Here is a 26,333-nt window from a genome sequence, read left to right as displayed (position 1 = left end):
TGAAGCCGACAACAGCCCTCCTCACTATCCACAACTCCACCAATCTTCGTATCATCTGCAAATTTACTGACCCACCCTTCAACTCCCTCATCCAAGTCATTAATGAAAATCACAAACAGCAGAGGACCCAGAACTGATCCCTGCGGTACGCCACTGATAACTGGGCTCCAGGCTGAATATTTGCCATCCACCACAACTCTCTGTCTTCTATCGGTTAGCCAGTTTGTTATCCAACTGGCCAAATTTCCCACTATCCCATGCCTCCTTACTTTCTGCATAAGCCTACCATGGGGAACCTTATCAAATGCCTTACTAAAATCCATGTACACTACATCCACTGCTTTACCTTCATCCACATGCTTGGTCACCTCCTCAAAGAATTCAATAAGACTTGTAAGGCAAGACCTACCCCTCACAAATCCGTGCTGACTATCCCTAATCAAGCAATGCCTTTCCAGATGCTCAGGAATCCTATCCCTCAGTACCCTTTCCATTACTTTGCCTACCACCGAAGTAAGACTAACTGGCCTGTAATTCCCAGGGTTATCCCTATTCCCTTTTTTGAACAGGGGCACGACATTCGCCACTCTCCAATCCTCTGGTACCACCCCTGTTGACAGCGAGGATGAAAAGATCATTGCCAACGGCTCTGCAATTTCATTTCTTGCTTCCCATAGAATCCTTGGATATATCCCGTCAGGCCAGGGGGACTTGTCTATCCTCAAGTTTTTCAAAACGCGCAACACATCTTCCTTCCTGACAAGTATCTCCTCAAGCTTATCAGTCTGCTTCACGCTGTCCTCTCCAACAATATGGCCCCTCTCGTTTGTAAATACTGAAGAAAAATACTTGTTCAAGACCTCTCCTATCTCTTCAGACTCAATACACAATCTCCCGCTACTGTCCTTAATCGGACCTACCCTCGCTCTAGTCATTCTCATATTTCTCACATATGTGTAAAAGGCCTTGGGGTTTTCCTTGATCCTACCCGCCAAAGATTTTTCATGCCCTCTCTTAGCTCTCCTAATCCCTTTCTTCAGTTCCCTTTTTGCTATCTTGTATCCCTCCAGCGCCCTGTCTGAACCTTGTTTCTTCAGCCTTACATAAGTCTCCTTCTTCCTCTTAACAAGACATTCAACCTCTCTTGTCAACCATGGTTCCCTCACTCGACCATCTCTTCCCTGCCTGCCAGGGACATACATATCAAAGACACGCAGTACCTGTTCCTTGAACAAGTTCCACATTTCACTTGTGTCCTTCCCTGACAGCCTATGTTCCCAACTTCTGCACTTCAATTCTTGTCTGACAGCATTGTATTTACCCTTCCCCCAATTATAAACCTTGCCCTGTTGCTCGCACCTATCCCTCTCCATTACTAAAGTGAAAGTCACAGAACTGTGGTCACTACCTCCAAAATGCTCCCCCACTAACAAATCTATCACCTGCCCTGGTTCATTACCAAGTACTAAATCCAATATGGCCTCCCCTCTGGTCGGACAATCTACATACTGTGTTAGAAAAGCTTCCTGGACACACTGCACAAACACTACCCCATCCAAACTATTTGATCTAAAGAATTACTAACAATATATTTAAGATAATCAGTCAAGCTCACAACATGGCTCATTTAGACTTGCTAGAAGCTTTCCAAGCAGGGGCTCATTCTATGTAAGCAAAGGGTAACTTGCAGCTTTTTCTGAATTACCTGGGAGCTTGGGGAGGTTTTAGTTCTTCTTTGGCGATGCCACGGAGAAAGCAATTAGAATTGACTTGCTAATCAATCAGCACCCTTTTCTCCTATATTATAAATTGTTGTACTATTTGGCATTCTTGCATTTGGCCTAATGAATAGGAGATGAATTCAAAGGGGGCACAGTGGTTAGCACTGCTGCCTCACAGCGCTAGAGACCCGGGTTAAATTCAGACCTTGCGTCACTGTCTTGTAGAGTTTGCACTTTCTCCCGGTGTCTGCATAAGTTTCCTCCGGGTGCTCTGGTTTCCAGCCACAGTCCAAAGAAGTATAGGTTGGGTGGATTGGACATGCTAAATTGCCCCTTGGCGTCCAAGGATGTGTAGGTTAGATGGGGCTACAAGGGTAGGGCGAGGGGTAGGCCTAGGTAGAGTGCTCTTTCAGAGGGTTGGTGCAGATATGATGGGCCAATTGGACTCCTGCACTGTAGGGATTCTACGAAAAGCCTCATCAAATTATCTCTCTTTTCAACAATGTTCAAGTTCTATACTTCCAAATTCTAACTATTGGCTATAATTAATATTAAAATATACAGGGAAAGCTTGAAGGGTAGCATTGTAATAGCTTTGATTCTATATAATCGAAAATGACTTGAGGTATGTGTTGCTGAATGTATTTAACTAACGGCTTTGATTTGTTTTTATTAAATTAGGCTTCAGCCAGAGAAGAAATACTTGAGAATGGAGGAAGCCTTTCCCACCATCATGGAGGTGAGTCAGCTTTCTCATCATGTACTTTCTCCCTTCCTCCCCCAGGCTTGTAATACAATATTCCAGAGGCTTCCGATGCTTCATTCAAGCTATTGTTCTCCCAATGCGAGTGGAGGCAGAGATGCCTCAAGTCTGATCTATCATGGGACAGTGCCCTGATTAATTCATCTTCCCACTAAAATTAAGTCAACTGTAGCACCCAACTAGCGAAGGCCAGCTAATGGCAGGGAGATCAAACTTGCAAAGGTCGATAGTATTGTACCACAACACATTTACATACTGAGAGCAAGCAGCCTTTTCAAAAGTGCTGTTTTGACAATATTGCTGAAAAAAGATGCAAGCTGTCGAAGCTTTTCCATGTGCACTCATCACTGAAGATGCAAGAATGCCAGATTTCAAAGGGAGCAACAGTTAATACTGCGTGAGAAACCAGTGCTGATTGGTTGGCCAGTTGACCGTGGTCGAGGCATTGCCATGGAGCATGCACATTACCATGGAGAATGCACCAGAGAACTGCTGTCCCTCAAGCTTTTTAATTTAGGAAAGGAGCAATGCCTGAATATGTTCCTTTTGCCTCTAGTGGACAGGCCACTGCGTGTGAATATTTGAATCTTTCAGCAAGTGCATGAGCCACATTGATAATCTTAAATTGGTTGTTGGTATAATTCTTAGCACATTCAGGATTGTTCAGCAAGTGCTGTCCAATCACAGACCGTTTAGACTTTCCTGCTTTACATTGAGGGTGGTGAAAGTGGCGAATGTTTGAAAAATAGGAAAATTGAATTAATGTTTCAGTGGATGTTTGAGGCATATTGATATTTGGGACCACCCGGTTAGATTGCCATATCTTTTTCAGTGCTCTGCATTCCTACGTAAAATGCCATTTTCTTCACACAACCATCTTGTAGAAACTTGCTATCATGAACTTTAAAACAAAATATCCAGTCAAGTGCATCAGAAATTATAATTGAGCTTTTTCTTACAAGCTGCACATGTAATATTTCTAATGGAAGCAATTGTATGCTTCTTGTATGCTTCAGGACAACACTTGCACAGCAGCAGGGGATTTGTAATGTTTTAAAAATGCAGGTGTCGTGGGACTGGGCAAGTAATAACAATAGTTGAAGTCTTATTGAATAGAAATATGCAAACTTCGACAGTTGGCACAATAGTTTAATTTGTTATTTAAAGATCAACAGGCAGGGTGATCACCTCATCTCTAACCTCAATTATGGGTAGACAAACTAATTGCAAACAATTAGATTTATTAACTGACTCAAAACCCAATATCTGCATAGTTACATTTGGGCCCATTGTCCGTGAAAACCACTTGTACAAATGCTTCACAGCTGCACAACTGTGCTTGTATTCAAATTAACAGTAAGGCAAATGAGACAATGTAACCGTACTTGATAAGTTTCTGATAATTTATCTATGATATGTACCTCATTGAAATCCGATTAAGAATGTGATTATATGACACTGATTCCAGTTAATTTACAGTTCAGTATCATTTAATTTGCATTTAAGGCTGCAAACTGCAGCAACCAAGGATTTGAATTAAATGGATTGAGTAATAAAAGGAATTTTTAAACTGTATCTAAAATGCAAGATGAATGTATCGTGATGTCTTTCAAATTGAATGAATGCTAAAATGGCCCCGAGTATTTGGATTGATTTGCTTTGGTCATCTGGGGTGCGCAACCTATCACTCCTGCATGCAGATAAGTCCATGCAGTTACCTCATCATATCATCTTATATCAATTCATTCAATACTTTAGTTGGTGTTATAACTGGATAGGAAAATCCTGGAATGGAACTCTGGCTCAAAAAACTGTAACCTTTACATTTTTTTGTAAAACGTGGAGGAACAGTCACAGGGCCACTAATTAGCTTAATTCCATACAGATTTCAAGATTAACACAATTACAGAGTACATTTTAAGCTACAAAGACCTCACTAACACACACAGTCTCTTTTATGTACACAAGATGACAATGGTAAGACACACTCCTCTCTGAACCCAAGTGAAACCTGTGGGTTCCTCCTCAAAATTCCCCAGATGATTCTTTTACCGTGAGCCACACTGTCACACTGAACCTGGCTTCTACATGTGTGATTTCAAATTCCACTTTCAAAAGTCACACTTTCAAATTTTCTTTTAAATTATTCTTTCCCTCCACTGCCTCCATCAAGGTTTTGTTTTCAGGTTTTACACCCCTCCCTTCACGTTTCTTTTGTCTTAAAGGCTTTTGCACAAACTCCGAGATCCAACCAGCAATTTACACATTTCAAATAATGTCTCCCAAACTGTAATAATTTCTCACAAATTTGCGATTATCTTTCTGGCCCCTCACTATCCACTGCCTTTATACTCTGTAATTTTACTGAGCAGTAATCATAGAATCCCTACAATACAGAAGGAGGCATGGTAGCATTGTGGATAGTACAATCGCTTCACAGCTCCAGGGTCCCAGGTTCGATTCCGGCTTGGGTCACTGTCTGTGCGGAGTCTGCACATCCTCCCCGTGTGTGCGTGGGTTTCCTCCCACAGTCCAAAGATGTGCAGGTTAGGTGGATTGACCATGATAAATTGCCCTTAGTGTCCAAAATTGCCCTTAGTGTTTGGTGGGGTTATTGGGTTATGGGGATAGGGCGGAGGTGTTGACCTTGGGTAGGGTGCTCTTTCCAAGAACCGGTGCAGACTCAATGTAAATTCTATGATAGCTATGAGGCCATTCAGCCCATCCAGTCAGCACCGACCCTCTGAAAGAGCATCCTACCAAGGCCTAATCTTCCTAATCTGTTCTGATTCCCAGTTTCCTCTGTTCCATTAACTCCAGACTTCTTGGAAACATTTCTTCATTCCTCTAGTTTCCTTAACTAGCTGGACTTTAGATCTGCGGCATCTGTTTTCTTAACCATTACTCCACAGTATGGTTTTCTTCGAGCAAGGCTGAAAGAGATGTTCCCACTTTAGGCTTCTAAAAACCACTGCTTCAAGCAGAGCTGTGACAGCTTCCGTCTCACTCCAACTGTAATCAAATTAGCTAAACCAAAACTTAAAAGCTTCTCTACATTATAAGGCCCCAGTTGCTAAGCAACCCCTGCTGGTTTATTTATTCTTCATGCTGTGGCCCTCTAAGCACAATAGAATCTCTGCAGTGCAGAAGGGGGCCATTCGACCCATCAAGTCTGCACTGACCCTCTGAAAGAACATCCTACCCATGTCCACTCCCCCGCCCTATCCCAGTAGCCTAACCTGGACCCTAAGGGACAATTTTGCTTGGCCAATCCGCCTAACCTGCACATCTTTGGACTGTAGGAGGAAACCGGAGTCCTCAGAGGAAACCCACGCAGACACGGGGAGAAAGTGCAAACTCTGCACAGTCTCCCAAGGCCAGAATTGAACCAGGGTCCCAAGCGCTGTGAGATAGCAGTGCCAACCTCTGTGCCACAGTGCCTCTCTCATCATAGTTGGAATTGGAACCAATCCCCACACCTACAAAACGCCTTTGTCCAGCATGAATCTAATGATCGATTTTACCCTTCCCAGGGAGAGAAATATTAAATTAAACCCACTCTTTAAAATGTATTTATTTATTATTAAGACTATACATAATTACTAATGTTTACCAATGCAAATATAAATGCCATTAAACTACCTTTTAGTGTCCAACGGTTGGTGTTACTGGGATGGAGTGAACCTAGGTAAGGTGCTCTTTCAAAGGTCAATGCAGATTTGGTGTGCTGAATAGCCACCTTCTGCCCTGTAGGGATTCTATGTTGGGTAAATCTCAACTAAAATCAAGATGATAGATCCCAAAATAAAAGGATAATATTTGAGAAGTTAGTTAAGCTAAAAGATGACAAAAGTGCTGAGACATGATTGGATGCATCCAAGGGTTCTGAGAGAAATGAGGTAAGAAACAGCAGAGGCCATATGAAGTAGCTTTAAGTTTTGTTGAGAGTAGACATGTGCCCAGAGGACTGGAGAGTGTCCAAAGAGGGTAATTACAGACCAGTTGCTTTAAGACCATAAGACCATAAGACATAGGAGTGGAAGTAAGGCCATTCGGCCCATCGAGTCCACTCCGCCATTCAATCATGGCTGATGGGCATTTCAACTCCACCTACCAGCATTCTCCCCGTAGCCCTTAATTCCTCGCGACATCAAGAATTTATCTATCTCTGCCTTGAAGCCATTTAGCGTCCCGGCCTCCACTGCACTCCGCGGCAATGAATTCCACAGGCCCACCACTCTCTGGCTGAAGAAATGTCTCCGTATTTCTGTTCTGAATTTACCCCCTCTAATTCTAAGGCTGTGCCCACGGGTCCTCGTCTCCTCGCCTAACGGAAACAGTTTCTTTGCGTCCACCCTTTCTAAGCCATGTATTATCTTGTAAGTTTCTATTAGATCTCCCCTTAACCTTCTAAACTCCAATGAATACAATCCCAGGATCCTCAGCCATTCCTCATATGTTAGACCCGCCATTCCAGGGATCATCCGTGTGAATCTCCGCTGGACACGCTCCAGTGCCAGTATGTCCTTCCTGAGATGTGGGGCCCAAAACTAGACACAGTACTCCAAATGGGGCCTAACCAGGGCCTTATAAAGGCTCAGTAGCACATCGCTGCTTTTATATTCCAACCCTCTTTGAGATAAATGACAACATTGCATTCGCTTTCTTAATCACGGATTCAACCTGCATGTTTACCTTTAGGGAATCCTCGAGTAGCACTCCCAGATCCCTTTGTACTTTGGCATTATGAATTTTCTCACCGTTTAGAAAGTAGTCTATGCTTGGATTCTTTTTTCCAAAGTGCAAGACCTCACATTTTCTCACGTTGAATTGCATCAGCCATTTCCTGCACCACTCTCCCAAACTGTCTAGATCCTTCTGCAGCCTCCCCACTTTCTCAGCACTACCTGCCTGACCACCTAACTTCGTATCATCGGCAAACTTTGCTAGAATGTCCCCAGTCCCTTCATCCAGATCATTAAGATATATGGTGAACAGCTGCGGCCCCAACACTGAACCCTGTGGGACACCGCTGGTCACCGGCTGCCATTCCAAAAAAGAACCTTTTATCCCAACTCTCTGCCTTCTGTCAGACAGCCAATCCTCAACCCATGCCAGTAGCTCACCTCGGACACCATGGGCCCTCACCTTACTCAGCAGCCTCCTGTGTGGCACCTTATCAAAGGCCTTTTGGAAATCCAGATAGACCACATCCACTGGGTTTCCCTGGTCTAACCTACTTGTCACCTCCTCAAAGAATTCTAACAGGTTCGTCAGGCACGACCATCCCTTACTAAATCCATGTTGACTTGTTCTAATCCGACCCTGCTCTTCCAAGAATTTAGAAATCTCATCCTTAACGATCGATTCTAGAATTTTACCAACAACCGATGTTAGGCTAATTGGCCTATAATTTTCCATCTTTTGTCTTGATCCTTTCTTGAACAAGGGGGTTACAACAGCGATCTTCCAATCGTCCGGGACTTTCCCTGACTCCAGTGATTTTTGAAAGATCTCAACCAACGTTTCCGCTATTTCTTCAGCCACCTCCCTCAGAACTCTAGGATGTAGCCCATCGGGGCCAGGAGATTTGTCAATTTTAAGACCTTTTAGCTTTTTTAGCACCATCTCTTTTGTAATGGCAACCATACTCAACTCAGCCCCCTGACCCTTTATAATTTTTGGGATATTACTCATGTCTTCCACTGTGAAGACAGACGCAAAGTACTTATTAAGTTCTCCAGCCATTTCCTCGTCTCCCATCACTAGCCTTCCAGAATCAGTTTGAATTGGCCCAATGTCTACTTTGGCCTGTCGTTTGTTTCTTATGTATTGAAAGAAACTTTTACTATCATTTCTTATATTCTTATATTACTGGCTAACCTGCCTTCATATTTGATCCTCTCCTTCCTTATTTGTCTCTTTGTTAACCTCTGTTTGTTTTTGTAGCCTTCCCAATCTTCTGATTTCCCAGTGCTTTTGGCCACTTTATAGGATCTCTCTTTTTGATACATTTCCTGACCTCCTTTGTCATCTGTATTAGGGAAAATGTTGAAATCCTAGAATTTACAGTGCAGAAGGAGGCTATTCGGCCCATCGAGTCTGCATTGGCTCTTAGAAAGAGCACCCTACTTAAGCCCACACCTCCACCCTATCCCTGTAACCCAGCAACCACATCTAACCTAAGGGCAATTTAGCATAGCCAATCCACCTCACCTGCACATCTTTGGACTGTGGGAGGAAATCGGAGCACCCGGAGGAAACCCACACAAATACGGGGAGAACGTGCAGACTCTACACACACACTGACCCAAGCCGGGATTCGAACATGGGACCCTGGAATTGTGCTAACCACTGTGCTACTGTGTGGCCCCTCTTCCAAAATGAAATAATGAATGATCTAAATGAAGGGGAAATAATTTTGAAGCAGCCAATGTTGATCTCAATAGATCCTATAAATTGTTTGGGGGGGGGGGGGTTAAAATCAATTTCTCACAGTGGTGTTCCTCAGGTTTCTGTTCTGGGACTGAAAACTTGTACTTTTCTGAGTTGGATGTGGTGCTAAAGGGAGTGATGTCTGAATCTGCAGGCAGCGCTAAAACAAAAATCATGATCTGTGAAAGGGATATTGCTGGAATGTGAAAAAATGGGCAAATGGAAGTCAACGTTACTAGATGAAAGGTGGTACATTTTATTTTCTAAACATAGGAAGATAGTATTTAGGAGCAAAATTAGGCCCTTTGGTCCTTCGATCCTTTCAATTAAATCATGACTGATCTGCTTGTGGTCTCACTCTGCTTTCCTGTTTGTCCACCCCTAACCCTGGACACCCTTGTCTCTCAAAAATCTGTCGAACTTTGCCTTGAAAAAATCCAGTCACTCCGTTTCCACTGTTTTCTGCAGAAGAGAATCCACATGCTAACAGCCCTCGAGAGTCAAATTCTCCTCATCTCTAGCTCAAAATGGAAACTTCTCATGTTCCCCTGTAAACTATGTCCCCTATTCTCCCCAAAAAGTGGAAACATCCTCGCACTATCCACCCTATTAAGTACCCTGAGAACCATGTATGTTTCATTAAGATCACCTCTCATTCTAAATTCCAATGGGTACAGTCCCAACTTGTTCAATATTTCCTCATAAGTTAAGCCCTTCATCTCTGGAATGAGTTGAGTGCATCTTCTTTGAGCTGCTTCTAACACAGAAACCGCCATCAGAAATCCCCCCATTTCAAATAAGGAGGCCAAAATTATACACCATATTCCAGTTGTGGGGCTGGATTCTCCAGCACCTGGTGCCAGTAGTAGAGTTCCCGATGCAGCGGAGAATCCAGAGTTGGCCAAAAAATGGCACCATCTCCATTGCGGTGATCTGTTCGCCAGCTGGTGACTGCATCGAGGTTTGCGCCCCGTGCCAGTGGGAGGACACAATGGGTCAAACTAATAAATGGTTGGGCATCTGATTCTCAAAGCCTGCGTGAATCCCGGCCCAGAGCATTGGCAAGGTATTTCCCAGCGTGACGTTGGCATGGGGTACCTCACGATGGGCCAAGGGGGTAACTCTTTATAAAGAGTTGCATCTCAATGTTTATCGGACACATCCCTTCCTCACCACAATGCAAATCCTGCCGTTCCCTCCCCCAAAGACACCCCCACTAGAGCCCCCCATAAGAGAAACCACCCCCCCGAAGAGACACCCCCAGCATTACAGAGGACCCCACCAGAACCCCCCCATTACAAAGGCCCCCACCAGAACCCCCCCATTACAGAGGCCCCCACCAGAACCCCCCCATTACAGAGGCCCCCACCAGAACCCCCCCATTACAGTGGCCCCCACCAGAACCCCCCCATTACAGAGGCCCCCACCAGAACCCCCCCATTACAGAGGCCCCCACCAGAACCCCCCCCATTACAGAGGCCCCCACCAGAACCCCCCCATTACAGAGGCCCCCACCAGAACCCCCCCATTACAGAGGCCCCCACCAGAACCCCCCCATTACAGAGGCCCCCACCAGAAACCCTCCACTAGAGGCCCTCACCAGAACCCCCCCATTACAAAGGCCCCCACCAGAACCCCCCCCACTACAGAGGCTCCCACCAGAACCCCCCCACTGCAGAGGCCCCCACCAGAACCCCCCCACTGCAGAGGCCCCCACCAGAACCCCCCCACTGCAGAGGCCCCCACCAGAACCCCCCCACTGCAGAGGCCCCCACCAGAACCCCCCCACTAGAGAGGCCCCCACCAGAAACCCCCCATTTTGAGACCCCCACCAGAACCCCCCCATTACAGAGGTCCCCACCAGAACCCCCTCCCCATTACAGAGGCTCCCACCAGAACCCCCCCCATTACAGAGGACCCCACCAGAAACCCCCCCCATTACAGAGGCTCCCACCAGAAACCCCCCCCTCCCATTACAGAGGCCCCCACCAGAAACCCCCTCCCCATTACAGAGGCTCCCATTTGAGGCCCCCACCAGAACCCCTATTACAGAGACCCCCGCCCACCAGAAGTCACCCCATTACACCCGCCAGAAAACCCCCCATTGCTGAGACCCCCTACCAGAAACCCCACCGTTCTAGATATCCCCAGCAGAAACCCCCACCAGAAATGTCTAATAAGACGGATCCTGCCTGGATGATAACATCAAAGGAAGTGATTGCCTTTGATGTGTCCAAGAGCTGCCAATTATAGCTAGATGTTTATAAACTTTGTGGTTAGTTTCACAGCTGGCTACTTGATATCCACTCAAGCGTCAAGGAAAATGAGATTAAACAATCCAGATAGCTGACTGTGTGTAAACTGTCATTCACAGCCTAGTAAAATCCATTTCACATGGATATGAATGAAAGGGGGTTTAAACCCAGCTGATGTGTTTTTCCCTTTCTAGGAAGTTACAGGTGCTGCTTTCTCTGCTTGAACCAGCTGGTGTATGGACTGTCTGGATGGCTCTCTAGCTTCCAGGCAGGGATCTCTGTATTGTGGAGGCTTCCTAGCTGGGGTTTCTGTAATGGGGGGCTTCCAGGCAGGGATCTCTGTATTGGGGAGGCTTCCCAGCTGGGGTTTCTGTAATGGGGGGCTTCCAGGCAGGGATCTCTGTATTGGGGAGGCTTCCTAGCTGGGGTTTCTGTAATGGGGGGCTTCCAGGCAGGGATCTCTGTATTGGGGAGGCTTCCTAGCTGGGGTTTCTGTAATGGGGGGCTTCCAGGCAGGGATCTCTGTATTGGGGAGGCTTCCTAGCTGGGGTTTCTGTAATGGGGGGCTTCCAGGCAGGGATCTCTGTATTGGGGAGGCTTCCTAGCTGGGGTTTCTGTAATGGGGGGCTTCCAGGCAGGGATCTCTGTATTGGGGAGGCTTCCTAGCTGGGGTTTCTGTAATGGGGGGCTTCCAGGCAGGGATCTCTGTAATTTTGGGCTTTTAGGCAGGGATCTCTGTAATAGGGGGTTTCCTGGTGGGGTTTCTCTTATGGGGGTGGGGGGTCTCTGGTGGGGATGGTTGAGTCACCCTTGTGCTATGCGCAGTGGGGCGTAACCCAGAAAATCCAGTGGTGGGGGTGGCAAAATTGTTTTGAGGCAGGATGTGGACCCTGCCGCCGCCTGCTCAAAATGACAGCTGATAGCGGGATTTGCGAGGGAATCCCTCTCAGTCCCCGCTGTGCATCAGTTTGCGTGGCAAGGGATTGTACTCTGGTTTCCATTCTGAGTTCCAACACTAATCAGAGGTGATTCATCTTCAGCGGGAGAACATAGTCTCCCAACGGAGAATTCTGGCCCTGGTCTCACCAATGCCCTGTTCAGCTGCAGTGAAACTTCCATACTTTTATATTCCATTCCCATTGCAATAAACAACAAGTAACCCCAACCAGGGGACCGGGCTATATATCCACATACATACTGTGTACATTCCCTTGGCCGCAGAAAAATACTTTTCACTGTACTTTGGTACATGTGACAATAAATATCAATCAATCACATGCAGGATTAACGACACAATGCTGAAAAACAATCTCCAACATTTCTCCAACTTTGGGCAGGACCAGAACATATGTACATGATTGGACGACCTCTCCCACTCTGTTCACAAGTGTCCTCCACCCCCTCAAACAACCGGCTCAACCTCAACTTCGTCAGGTGCACCCTGTGCACCACCTTTAGCCGTGTCAACCCCAGTCTCGCACAGGAGGTTGAGGTATTCACCCTCCATAAGACCTTGCACCACAACCAGTGTCCAAAATTGCCCTTAGTGTTGTGTTAGGTGGGGTTACTGGGTTATGGGGATAGGGTGGAGGTGTTGACCTTGGGTAGGGTGCTCTTTCCAAGAGCCAGTGCAGACTCGATGGGCCTCCTTCTGCACTGTAATTTCTATGATAACCCAAAGATGTGCAGGGTAGGTGGATTGGCCACGCTAAATTGTCCCTTAATTGGAAAAAAATGAATTGGGTACTCAAAATTTATTTTAGGGCAGCACGGTGGTGCAGTGGGTTAGCCCTGCAGCCTCACGGCGCCGAGGTCCCAGGTTCGATCCCGGCTCTGGGTCACTGTTCGTGTGGAGTTTGCACATTCTCCCCGTGTTTGCATGGGTTTCGCCCCACATCCCAAAAGATGTGCAGGGTAGGTGGATTGGCCACGTTAAATTGCCCCTTAATTGGAAAAAATGAATTGGGTACTCAATCTATTTTATGGCAGCACGGTAGCATGGTGGTTAGCATAAATGCTTCACAGCTCCAGGGTCCCAGGTTCGATTCCCGGCTGGGTCACTGTCTGTGCGGAGTCTGCACGTCCTCCCCGTGTGTGCGTGGGTTTCCTCCGGGTGCTCCGGTTTCCTCCCACAGTCCAAAGATGTGTGGGTTAGGTGGATTGGCCATGCTAAATTGCCCGTAGTGTCCTAAAAAGTAAGGTTAAGGGGGGGGGGGGTGTTGGGTTACGGGTATAGGGTGAATACGTGGGTTTGAGTAGGGTGATCATTGCTCGGCACAACATCGAGGGCCGAAGGGCCTGTTCTGTGCTGTACTGTTCTATGTTCTAACCCCTCCACCAGCACTATCCCTAGCCTCTCCTCCAACTTGGCCTTAACCCCCTCCAACGATGCCCCCATGGAATCCCAAACTTCTCTGTCAACTGCTCCAAACTTGCAAACTACCATTCTAGAAATAAGCCCTTCATTGCCACCCCCCCCCCCCCCCACCCCCCCCACACAGCGCGCCCGCCCGCTCCTTATGCACTGGTGAGAAGGAGGAGTACTCCCTACCCTGGGTGCAAAAACTGGCATGGATCCGCTCCCCCATCTCCTTCATAAACGCAGCCAACTCCTTACGCGCACCCCCCCAAGAGGGGATCAGGGAACACGGCTCAGACCGACCCTCCTTCAGATTCATCACTGTATTTATATCCCCCTCCCAGAATTAGCTGATGAGTATCCAAATTTGGTATGGCAGCCACCATCCTCTTCATAAACCGTACATATTGTGTCTGCACTGGAGTGCTGAATTTGGGTGCATTTGAGTGCTATAGTGAGAGTTGGGTGACTGAGGGATATCAAGGGTTCATTTTTTATCTAAAGTCTAGTTTTTCTTTTATTTAGTTAATTAACTTAAAAGTTGCTGTTTGGTTTAGAAGAAGGTGTGTTTTCAATCAGCTTTAAACAAAGGTTCACATTGCAGCTGGAGCTTGTTAATTAGTTAGTTGGATTAGGCCAGTTTTCAGAGGCTAGAGTCAGACAGTATATAGGTGAGCCAGCTTACAGTGCTGAGCATAGTCGGAGGGCGGAGTTCCAGCTGGTTTACAGGGGAGCTACATTCTGTAAGGTAAGAGTTGTTTGTTTATTTTTATTTTTTGTGTTTGTTTTGTTTTTTGGGGGCAGCAGCTATCATTGTATCATTTTGCAGTATCAGCAATTTTAGAGGGTTCACTTGGGAGAGTAGTAACAGTGTATATATATATATATATATTTTTTTTTTTAAAGGGCCTAACGGGTGTTTAATCTTTTCTTTTTTTCCCCCCTTTAAATCTCTTTGTGAATTCAGAGGGGATGGAGGCTAGGGCAGTTGCATGCTCCTCCTGTAGGATGTGGGTGGTGAGGGATACCACCGGTGTCCCCGCTGACTACACCTGCGGGAAGTGCACCCAACTCCAGCTCCTTAGAGATCGCGTTAGGGAACTGGAGCTGGATGAACTTCGGATCATCCGGGAGGCAGAGGGGGTAATAGAGAAGAGTTACAGGGAGGTAGCCACACCCAAGGTACAGGACAAGAGTAGCTGGGTAACAGCCAGGGGAAGGTAAATTAAAGGGCAGACAGTGCATGGATCCCTCGTGGCCGTTCTCCTTCAAAACACGTATACTGTTTTGGATGCTGTTGGGGTGGGGGGGGGGGGGGGGGGACCTACCGGGAGAAGGCCCTAGCGGCCAGGTCCTCCCGGAAGGTATGTTGCCTTGCAGGTGCCAGGGCCAGGGATGCCTTGGATCGAGTCTACAGGATTTATAAGGGGATGGTGAGCAACCAGAAGTCGTGATGCACATATGCACCAACAACATAGCTAGGAAAAGGGATGAGGATCTAAAAAGTGATTTTAGGGAATTAGGTTGGAAGCTAAAGAGCAGGAAAAGCAGAGTAGTGATCTCAGGATTGCTATTGGATTGCTATTGCAAGTGAGGCAAGGAACAGAGAGCAAGTGCAGCTGAACACGTGGCTACAGGGCTGGTGCTGGAGGGAAGGTTTCAGATATATGGATCATTGGGATATCTTCTGGGGAAGGTGGGACCTGTACATGAAGGACGGATTGCACCTAAACTGGAGGGGCACCAATATCCTGGGTGGGAGGTTTGCTAGAGCTCTTCGGAATGGTTTAAACTCTGTGCAGACTCCGCACTGACAGTGACCCAAGCCGGGAATCGAACCTGGGACCCTGGTGCTGTGAAGCAATTGTGCTAACCACTATGCTACCGTGCTGCACCTTAACATTTATCTTATCATTTGGAGTGGAGGTCACTCAATCCCTCCCGATGCTCGAAATGCTTGGCAAACTGCTGCTCAAATTCCATCGCCAACACCTCAGCCCGCTTATCCGCCGTAATGGGTGCAGCCCCACCCAGCGAGCTCCCATCATCTTTCCAGTCTGCACATCCTCCCCGTCTGTGCGTGGGTTTCCTCCAGGTGCTCCGGTTTCCTCCCACACTCCAAAGATGTGCAGGTTAGGTGGATTGGCCATGATAAATTGCCCTTAGTGTCCAAAATTGCCCTTAGTGTTGGGTGGGGTTACTGGGTTATGGGGATAGGGTGGAGGTGTTGACCTTGGGTAGGGTGTTCTTTCCAAGAGCCGGTGCAGACTCGATGGGGCCGAATGGCCTCCTTCTGCTCTGTAAATTCTATGATAATCTATGAGAATGCCGCATCGAACACAAGCTCTCAGATGGACTACCGCTTCTTTTCATCGTGTATTTTTTTATTGGGGTTTTGACATCCTTTAGTGACTGGAAATCAATCATATGAAATTACCCCCCCCCCAAATCTGGGTGAAAAGGGCCAAACAAACGGAAGCCACCAAACGTGCGACCTCCACCTGCATGTCACCACCAGAAACATCATGGAGGCGAATTTTAATACGGTGCTGGACTCTAGCTTTGTCCGGTCGTGTACCAGGCCCCTGAAGGTCTTGGTCATGGCAAAGGAGCTGTTTATGGTACACATGGGCGGGGCAGACCCATGATGATTTGAGAGGCCAAGGGCGATGGAATTTTTGTACTTCTTGCAAGTCCACCGGGTGTACTCCCAGATTGTTTTAATTGATTTCTTTGTTCTGGACAAGGCGCTGTTGGTAGGGATGGTTGGATCGGAGTATTCGCCAATCGTGGTCTGACCACGCGCTGCATTGGGTGGCTTTGCGGGTGGCAAAGGAGAGTCCTCAGCAACCACAGTGGAGTTTGGATGTAGGGTTGTTGGAGGATAAGGAGGTTTGCAAAACGATAGGAGCAGCTATCTGGAACTATATTGAGCAAAATAAGACGGGGGAGGTTTCTGCCTCTATGTTGTGGGAGGCAATGAAGACGGTGGTAAAGGGGCAGTTTATCTTGCTCCAGGTGCATGCTAAATTGCCCTTAGTGTTGGGTGGGGTTACTGGGTTATGGGGATAGGGTGGAGGTGTGGGCTTTATTGAGACGTCAGCACGCGCGGGGGGAGGGGGGTGGTAATTTTCAGTTTGGGCTGGTGGTCTGGGTTAAAAGTTTTATAAAACCCCTGTTGCCGGGGTGCCAACAGGTAGATTTCTATGGGGGGGGGGGGAATGTAAGGGTGTTGAGGCTGTAACCGTGGTTGGTTTTTGTCTGTCTTCTTTGTTATGTATATATTTGCCTGTAATAAAATACTTTTCCAAAAAAAAAATAATGGATCCGAACAATCTCCCTGTAACAAATGTTCTGCTAGCTGGCCTTTAGTTTCCTGTTTTTAGAAGTACTTCTACTTTGGAGGAAAGCTGTGAGATTTGGGGTTTCGGATTCATGAGATATTACAAGTAGCATCTCAATTGCATAAGGCCAGAAATAAACCTAATAGAATTCAGGACTTTATGGCAAAATATACATCAAGATGCAATTGTGAGCCTAAGGAACACTTCAGCAAGATTGTAGTAAAGTAACATGCACAGATCAATATGAAAGTCAGAGCCAATTGAACTGGAGTAGTGCAGATTTATTAGGATGCTGGAATGAAGAAATAAAAATACAAAGAAAACCTGATCAATTGGTACTATTCCCATTGGGACAGAGGACGTAAAAAAGTGATTGGTTTGAGGTTTGTAAAATTATGAAGGAAATGTACCAAACCAAAACAGTCTGTCACTAATGATTGACGAATCGTGAACTATTTATAAGATGAAATGCAAAGATTTAGAAAGAGATTCAAGCAGAGACATCGTCAACATTTCAGAAGATGGTAGATAGTTGAAGTGGAAATGAAGGGGTGGCATGGTGGCACAGTAGTTAGCATTGCTGCTTCACAGCGCCAGAGACCCTTGTTCGATTCTGGCCTTGGGTGACTGACTGACTGTGTGGAGTTTGCACATTCTCTCCGTGTCTGCGTGAGTTTCCTCTGGGTGTTCCCTTTTTCTCCCACTATCCAAAGATGTGCATGTGAGGTGGATTGGCCACACTAAATTGCCCCTTAGTCTCCAAAGATTAACTGTGGTTACAGGGATAGGGTGGGGTAGTGGGCATATGTAGCGTGCTCTTTCAGAGGGTCGGCACAGACTCAATGGGTGAATGGTCTCCTTCTACACTGTAGTGATGCTACAATTCTATGAAGGGATATTAATTTGGGACAGTCTTATGGGACTGGGAATCCTGCTTAAGTGGATAATAAATAAACACTATTAGCCTATTTCAGTGTTGTAATATATATGTGCTGCACTGTTGGTTACCTATGTCAATGCACTTGGGATGTTACGACTAAATACAGTATTCAGGTCAGAGTCTTTGAGGGTGGGGTTAATTGGATAATGGGGAGGGAGTGGGAGAAAATAATGGGTGGAAAGGATTGTGAATAGACAAGAGAGGGTGTGCAGTTGGATTCAGCAGATGTAAACTGTATGTGGAGAGGGGACATGGATCCATTAATCTCTCTGCAGGCCAGAAACTCCAGTCTGTGTGGAGGAGAAGCAGGCATTGAAACTATGGGAGCAGGAAGAAGCCCCTAGCTTGGAGTGGGGTAGGCTTATATCTAGACTGGATGCCAGCAGTCTCGATGAGAAAAGTTGCTTCAGGAAACAAGAAATATTAGTTAGCTTTTGATGAATTTTCCTGTTCGCTTGATATAAGTGATTAGAACATAGAAAATAGAACATTACAGCACAGTCCGGGCCCTTCGGCCCTTGATGTAGCGCCGACCTGTGAAACCATCTGAAGCCTATCTGACCTACACGATTCCATTTTCATCCATATGTCTATCCAGTGACCACTTAAATGCCCTTAAAGTTGGCATGCCTACTACTGTTGCAGGCAGGGCGTTCCACACCCCTACTACTCTCTGAGTAAAGAAACTGCCTCTGACATCTGTCCTATATCTACTACCCCTCAATTTAAAGCTATGTCCCCTCGTGTTGGTCATCACCATCCGAGGAAAGAGTCTCTCACTGTCCACCCTATCTAACCCTCTGACTATCTTATATGCCTCTATTAAGTCACCTCTCAGCCTTCTCCTCTCTAACGAAAACAACCTCAAGTCCCTGAGCCTTTCCTCGTAAGACCTTCCCTCCATACCAGGCAACATCCTAGTAAATCTCCTCTGAACCCTTTCCAAAGCTTCCACATCCTTCCTATAATGTGGTGACCAGAACTGCACGCAGTACTCCAGGAGCGGCCGCACCAGAGTTATGTACAGCTGCAGCATGACCTTGTGGCTCCGAAACTCAATCCCCCTGCTTATAAAGGCTAGCACACCATATGCCTTCTTAACAGCCCTATTAACCTGGGTGGCAACTTTCAGGGATTTATGTACCTGGATGCCGCGATCTCTCTGTTCATCTACACTGCCAAAAATCTTGCCATTAGCCCAGTACTCTGCATTCCTGTTACTCCTTCCAAAGTGAACCACCTCACACTTTGCAAGTGAGTTTGGTTGCTAAAATTGATATATTTAGCGCGCGCCTCTAAAAATAACTTCTCTGGCCATCCCATCAGCTCGGAAGTTTTCCAATGAACCATTGGAAGCATCCTTTTCTTCCTTATCCAAATTCTGTCGGTCAGTTGGCTGTCAGTACCAGCTCCTACATTTATGCTAATGGCTATTCTACCTCTTCCTCCACTACCCTACAAGAACTTTCAAGCTTGTCTTATATCTTGGATGAGTAGCAATTTCTTACAGTTGAACATCAGTAAGAATATTGTTTTTGGTCCCGCCATAATTTTTACACCCTTGCCGTTAAATCCATTTCACTTCATTGCTAAATGAACGAAGAGACGTGAACCCAACTGTCCTCGTTATTTGAAAGCTGAGCTTTATTTTCCTTTCTATCACTTAAGTTTATTTTCGCCTCTACTTACTCTTTTCCATGCTTTGTCACCATGATATTCGAATGGCCTTTGCTGGTTTTTTACTCTTCTCTCTCCATATATTACTACTTGTCCAAGGCTCGGTCTTCTGTGCCACAACTCGCACAGAGTTCCACTAACCCGTCCCTTCTCAGCATCGTCACCATCATTCATTTCATGCCTCTCAACATATTAAATTTTAAAAAACTCTTCCAATCCTTTCACGGTCTTGCTAACCTCTATTTCTGCAACCATCCCAACCGTGTGGCACAGTGGTTAGCACTGCTGCTTCACAGTGCCAGGGATCCGGGTTCAATTCCAGCCTTGGGTGACTATCTGTGTGGAGTTTGCACTTTCTCCCATAGTCCAAAGAAGTGCAGGTTAGGTGGATTGGCCATGTTAAATTGCCCCTTAGTGTCAAAATGTTAGGTTGGGTTACGGGGATAGTGTGGGGGTTCTTTCACAGGGTCGTGCCGACTCGATGGGCCAAATGGCCTCCTCCTGGCACTGTTGGAATTTTATGTCTCCTCCCACATCTTTCTGTCTTCTGAATCTTTTGCACGTTTCTTCCCTCTTCTCACACCCAACCCCATTACTCTCATCACTATTTCCCATGTTCGTCACTGATGCTGTAAACTGATGAAGCTTTCTGAACCTCTTATCCTCCCCCACCCGCTTTAAAACATTTAGTCCAAATGAAATGTTTTCAAACCCTCAGTTCTTCTGACTTAAGGAGAATGCAGTTAATCAAAAGAATATCCGTACCATAGGCTGGATGCGTTGCATTGCAGCGATGAAACTGAATGATTGTTGAATTTGAGCGCTAATTTTGAGAACACAAAAGGACAAATATTCTCCATACAGCTGTATAGGGTGTAATAAATTATTCTGGAAGATGTACCGTGCTGAATTTTCTTATTGTTATCCGTTTCATTTACTGACCTTGAGGTCTTGCCCTTGTATACTCTATTGAGAATTTAATGTCATCTAAAAAATTGATTGTTTCTCTTGCACTGTCTCAACTGTAATTGTGATTAATAGTAGTTAGCTAGGGAAAGGCAGACTAGTTTGTCTGCTTGCAATTACTTTGTGATAAATGGAGTTCTTTTACTTGTCCATTGGTGCATTGAAGAAAACTGATGTAATCTAAGGTTGAAGACTGGAAGAATTACAAACTTCATTCATAAGATGTATGTTGTACAGAAGTGAGTATTGTTGAAAGCTGGATTTACATAAGCATGATATGAAATCCCAATTCTTTCTGTGTCCAATGTTTTATTTGGGCATTTTTATGTAGGAAAAAACAACAGCCATTTTGCATGCAGCTAATTTGGCAACTGCAAAGAATTGAATGCCTAATCTATTTTTTAGTAGTGGCACAGATACTGCAAGAAATCCATTCCCTTCTAATAACAGTATGCAATCTTTAATGTACACTTGGATTAACTGCTGTCTCTTGGTTTTTCATGAATCATTTGAGTGATAGCACCTCCAGCAATGCAGAACTTAGCTACAGCATTGATGCATCATTGTAGATTCTGTGCTACTGTCCCATTGTGGAATTTGAACCACATTACTTAGAAACAACATTAACAAAGGATCATTTTAGAATGTTGATTCTTAGCACTAAAAGGGATTGATCAGCAACTATTTAGTGTCTTCCATGTTCAATAGGAAAGCTGTGTGAAATTATATCCCGTTATCAGCCTGAAAACCCAAGTGCAAGTAGATAATGGGGCATTCTATGCATTCAATAGTTGGCCTATCACACAAGTAAGAATGAGTGAAGTATTTTAACCAGGAAAGGAAACTGGAACTCTTTCTCAAAAACTAGAAACTGAATATGGGAAAGCAAGTTATTCCCATCTAGTTTTGGGTCGGTCGCTATCCTGAAATTGTGAAAGTAATGCCTGCTTCCAAAAATGGCAGACTAACATCTGTGAGCTAAATGAGTCTTTAAATGGTCCTTGTTGCTGGTGTGTCACAAAGAGCCATGACTTAGGTAGCAATAAATTTCAGGCCTTGAACTCATTTACTCGTACTTTGATGGACACTACTTTGGGTGGAAAGCTAAATCGATTCTTGATGGCAAGGTGCTCCTGCTGACTATTTAGCTTTCTATTCTCTAGTGTTTTATTTCATAGCACAAGATGCTGGGTTTTCCCTTGGATAGATTTTCCCGAGGCAAAAAAAATCTAGGCCATCTAATGTCTCGACCTTTTAACATTGTTCACTGGGTTTGAAGTGTTGAAGTAAAAATTTATACATTGGCATATAATGTAGCAAATAATTAGTTTTTCTAGGAACTCTTGTTGATGCAGGGCTTTGTGCTTTCAAGTGCTCAATCATTTTATTAGCTTCTGGCCAATAGAGTCACTTCCGATTAACATTAGGATGTATTCATGAAATCTGTGCTTAACTGGGCTTGGTCTTGTTGAGCTAGAATTTGTTCTTGTAACAATACAGTAGAAGCATCAGTTTCACTTATTATTTAGCCTCGATCTTCCCCAAGCACTGCTGCACCCCTGTCATCGCCCCCCCCCCCCCCCCCCCCCCACCACCACCCAGAATATTTACCAGTTTGTAAACTTGATTTTCTATTGTCTTTTGATTTACAGTGAAAAGTGGACATGACTTTGTTTATTAGAGGTGATGGGGTAAAGACATTTTAAGCAAGATTGCAAATATGGCAGCCACGTGACCTGCAGGTTTTCAGCTCACTAGTCAAATGAATATTCAATTTACTATGATAAAAATATAAACTGAAGAAAAATGACAAGATGGATGTGCAAATTAACACTCTGACAAAGCTAATGATGCACTCCAAGTACCTTCTGCTTTTGGAGCTCTGAGCAGCTTCATTTTTTATGCAGGAATGTTTGTTTTCTGGCTGTTCAAACGTCAGTACAATTCCACATGGAGTTTCAGTTGTGTTGGAGCTGTGCAGTCAAGCACGTCTGTTGGTTTGTATACCCTGTATTGGCAATAATATGTTGCATCAAGTCAACTACTGTATGTGTTATTTTTTGGGCAATTACATTTGTAACTAGAGTAGCTATTTGGTGATATTTATGTCTGCACTTGAAAGTAACATAATGCTCGTAATCTCTTCAGCAGTGTGTAGAGCTGTCTCATCAATAGGTTTGTGCAGTGATGTTTTAAGGTGGTTTGCTAAGATCACCATTTATGAATTATTGTGCTGAATGAATTAATATAAACTGAACTTTTTAAAAAATGTTTATCTGACAGAAATGACTGTAGAGTGCACACCAGCTACTTCAGTATGCATTTGTATTAATATAAGTACAAAATTGCACTAGTTTTTTGAGGTCAAAAGAATTCAGCTAAATTATACAGCCGAAGGATACAGCCTAGATTTGCACTCAGCTGTGCTAGTTACAAATTGGTAAGAAATACTGAAATAAACCCCAGTTTTGAATAGTTGGTAAATTTAAAAGCTGTGACCAAAAAAATGCACCTTGCTCAAAAATAATTAAAGACACTGTTTTACTGTTACCGTTTTCATTAAAAGCTTCAGATTGTTACATCGTCTTGATGCTAATTCTCCATTTTGCATCGAGCTCGTCGGCTGTGCAGCATTGTACTCTTTTGGGGAGCACTGAGTTTAATGAGCTTGATAGTCCGTGGAGCTCAATAAATCATATGACACACTGCATTTCTCCTTTTCTAAATAAAATCATTTATCACACAGTATTTATTTGCCATGCTCAAAAGATTGATCTCTCAACATAAAATGTGTACTCAAGCATTTTGTATCTTACTTCTAGTGGGTAAGTTACGAAAACGCTGGTTGAAGGAGAGTATCTCTGATGTCGGTGTTGGGATGCTGAAATCTGTTAAGCAGTATGTGGATCCCAACAATATTTTTGGAAACCGAAATCTTCTGTAAATCGGATGTGCTCAGCAGCTGAAGCTTGGATTCTTGGACAGTAAGCAAATCCCACCATCTTAAAGATGAAATCTCCAGACTATCAAAAAAATAATTAACAACTTACACTTTGTAGAATTTGTCGGCTAAAATTTCTTTAATATGGGACACAGAGCAAGTGTTTGCAGAAAAGATTTGAAACTTATTATGTTGCTTCTATGCCCTGTTACAATAAAACTGAGTGTTTTTGACCAATGTATTCCGCAGCAAGCAGGACATGCAATTGTCAGTTTAAAAAAAGCACTAAATGCTTGGAAGTCACATAATTACCTTGTAATTTTTTTAAAGGCATGGGTGATTTGCTCTGATTGTAATTTCTGCCTATTTACATCCTTCAATAACTTTTGCACCAATCACATAGCCATACCTGCTTGTTATTGGTAACTTTTTTTTGCATGTTAATTCAATTCTATAAGCAAATGTTACTTAATGTTAAACTATCAACTTTGTACAATGTTCTCTCTAATTCAGTGACTTTTCTGTCAGCTTCCTAAGGGGAAAATATCATTGTACAGAATGCATATACTGTATTGCACCTCCTTTGTGAATTATGGGTTTTTGATTAAATTAAAATGTTGCAAATGTTAACTTCCAGGAAGGAGAAATATTCTTGATAGTGTCCTGGGGACTAAAGGATAACATTAATATTTACAAAATAGGGATAAATGGATAATGTTACTTGCATCATCCATGTAATTAAAGTATTTTTTTGAATTCTTTCAATACTGGATACTTTTTCAGTTGTCCTTGTATGAGCGTGTTCTATTCCAAGTTATGCTGAGCATTAAACGGGTTTCTGTAAATCAAAATCCGAAATCACAACCACAAGACAATTTTTTAACTTGCATGGTGTTTTGGAAATGGTTACATTTAATATATAACATTACCGCGGTGTGTGATGACTCACTTTCCTATTTAAGACATCAATATTTTGCTTGAATGAAAATCAAGATTGGTGTGCGGATAACATTTAATTAGCAGTGTGCAGTGTTCTATATTACATTCTAAATATGTTTACGGTTCTTCCAGAGGCTGTATCCATTTTAGTAAGCACTCATTGTTAACTTGAGTTTCTGGCATTTCACTTGTAAAAGAACTAGCATAACTTGGATATCGGTGAACCATTGGCAGTGTAATCAATACTTTTAGCTCCCTCAAGTGGCTGTGTATATGGTGTGCCTTTTACCAGCAGTAATGCTTGGTGTACAGTTGAATATTAAGTTTACCCACTCCCTTCCTCATCTGACTCCAGCACTGATGCCTATTTTTCAGGCATAGATTTTTAAAAAAAGATATTATACATTGTGAAAAATTCATACATCCGGTTTGCACATCATAAGTTATCCCATCTGTATCTTGAAGATTACAAATGTGCGGTTACTCTGAGATGAAGCTGGAATAAACACAATTGGAGTGTCTGTCCGTGTCATTGTGAGTTAGATAACGAGCTGAGTATGGATATTCTCTGCCAGTTTGTTGGGAGAGTCAGAAGAGAACAATAACAGTGGACGGGAGAATTCTTGCCTTTTAGCTTTCTAAAGAGGCAGCCTAGGAACTAGCTGCATGTGCAACATTTTGGCTGCAGTTGTGAGGCTAGAGAGCAAAGGGGGATGATAAATTGCAAATAATAGGAGACGTGACGAAGAACCAGCTCAAAGGTTTTGGCTAAGTATCTCTTTTTATTTGTAATAAGGTTTAGAAATAAATATTCATGTTTGTACCTTCCACCAATTTGCTAAGTGTTTTTTTCTTCTGGAGGCAATTTATAAATACAGTATGCCAGAAACTCATTGTCTGTGTCTCCATTTGTAAACATTCTGTAGCTGAACATTGTTTTGTCAACCTAGTTTACAAAGTTTTCATATTCTCAACACACATGATGAGCAGTTTCCTGTCCTTAACTCTGTTGGCTCTTACATTGTTGTTGGCAAGATACTGATGTGATTTAATTTGGATTTTATTTTAAATAAACTTGTAAGGAATTGCTCATCAGACATTTGAATTTCTTTAAACCATTTCAATGTTGGGACTTTGTTTGTAACTGTGCATTTGTGGGATGCCAAAACACGCCTTTAAAGCTGCGTTTAATGTAAATAAATAAAAAGAAACTCGTGTATGAAAATAACTCAACAAGAAATTCTAAAACAATTGTTGCAAGGATACATTTGTATCTGACCTCCATTTCTTACCATAATCTCTTACTTTCTAACCTCTGCAACAGCTTGGGTAGCTACATTTGAGTGGCTTCAGCCTTTACTTGAACTAACCTTGGCCTGTCTCCGCTGTTTATATTTACATATGTCAACCTTTTCCCCCTGTTCGCCCAGTCACACTCATGGCCACCTACAAAATTGTGTCATGACGTGTAGAAAGATAAAAACAGCAGTGGGTTATTCAGCCTGTTATATCCCAGCTGATGTTACTACTGGAAAATCAGGTCCCAGACTGGAACCCTGGCTCAATAGGTTGTTATTTTGTTTTTTGTTTATAGATGTGGATGAAAAGCAGGACTGTCGATTAACTTTTAACCAAAGAATAAAAAATTTACTAACCAAGAAAAGATTAACTACAATATACTACTCCTTCACCCCATCTATATTTTTTAAAGATGTAAATAGATTCGTAAGAATAAAACCAATTTTTAAAATCGATCTTATACTGTAATAGAATTCCTGTAGTGCAGAAGGAGGCCATTCGGCCCATTGAGTCTGCACCAAACCTCTGAAAGAGCATTATAACCTAGGCCCAATCCCCCACCCTATCCTTGTAGGGCCAATTTAGCGTATCCAATCCACCCAAGCGACACATCTTTGGACTGTGGAAGGAGACCGGAGCACCTGGAGGAAACACATGCAGCCACGAGGAGAACGTGCAAACTCCACAGAGATAG

General features: G+C 44.1%; 1 protein-coding gene across 1 annotated transcript in view; it reads left to right on the top strand.

The window, feature by feature from the left end:
• The window catches only part of agps (alkylglycerone phosphate synthase), a 213,311-nt gene extending 187,876 nt beyond the window's left edge, over window positions 1–25,435 (top strand). The window contains exons 19-20 of the mRNA XM_038789318.1: window positions 2,403–2,460; window positions 23,283–25,435. Coding sequence (XP_038645246.1) covers window positions 2,403–2,460; window positions 23,283–23,404 — 180 coding nt within the window. The 3' untranslated portion in view covers window positions 23,405–25,435. The remainder of the gene's footprint in view (window positions 1–2,402; window positions 2,461–23,282) is intronic.
• Window positions 25,436–26,333: the final 898 nt, after the last annotated feature.

Source organism: Scyliorhinus canicula, chromosome 2 (genome assembly GCF_902713615.1).
Source record: "Scyliorhinus canicula chromosome 2, sScyCan1.1, whole genome shotgun sequence".
Taxonomy (NCBI): domain Eukaryota; kingdom Metazoa; phylum Chordata; class Chondrichthyes; order Carcharhiniformes; family Scyliorhinidae; genus Scyliorhinus; species Scyliorhinus canicula.
The sequence above is the reverse complement of the archived record's forward strand: the minus strand, read 5'-3'. Positions and strand labels throughout refer to the sequence as shown.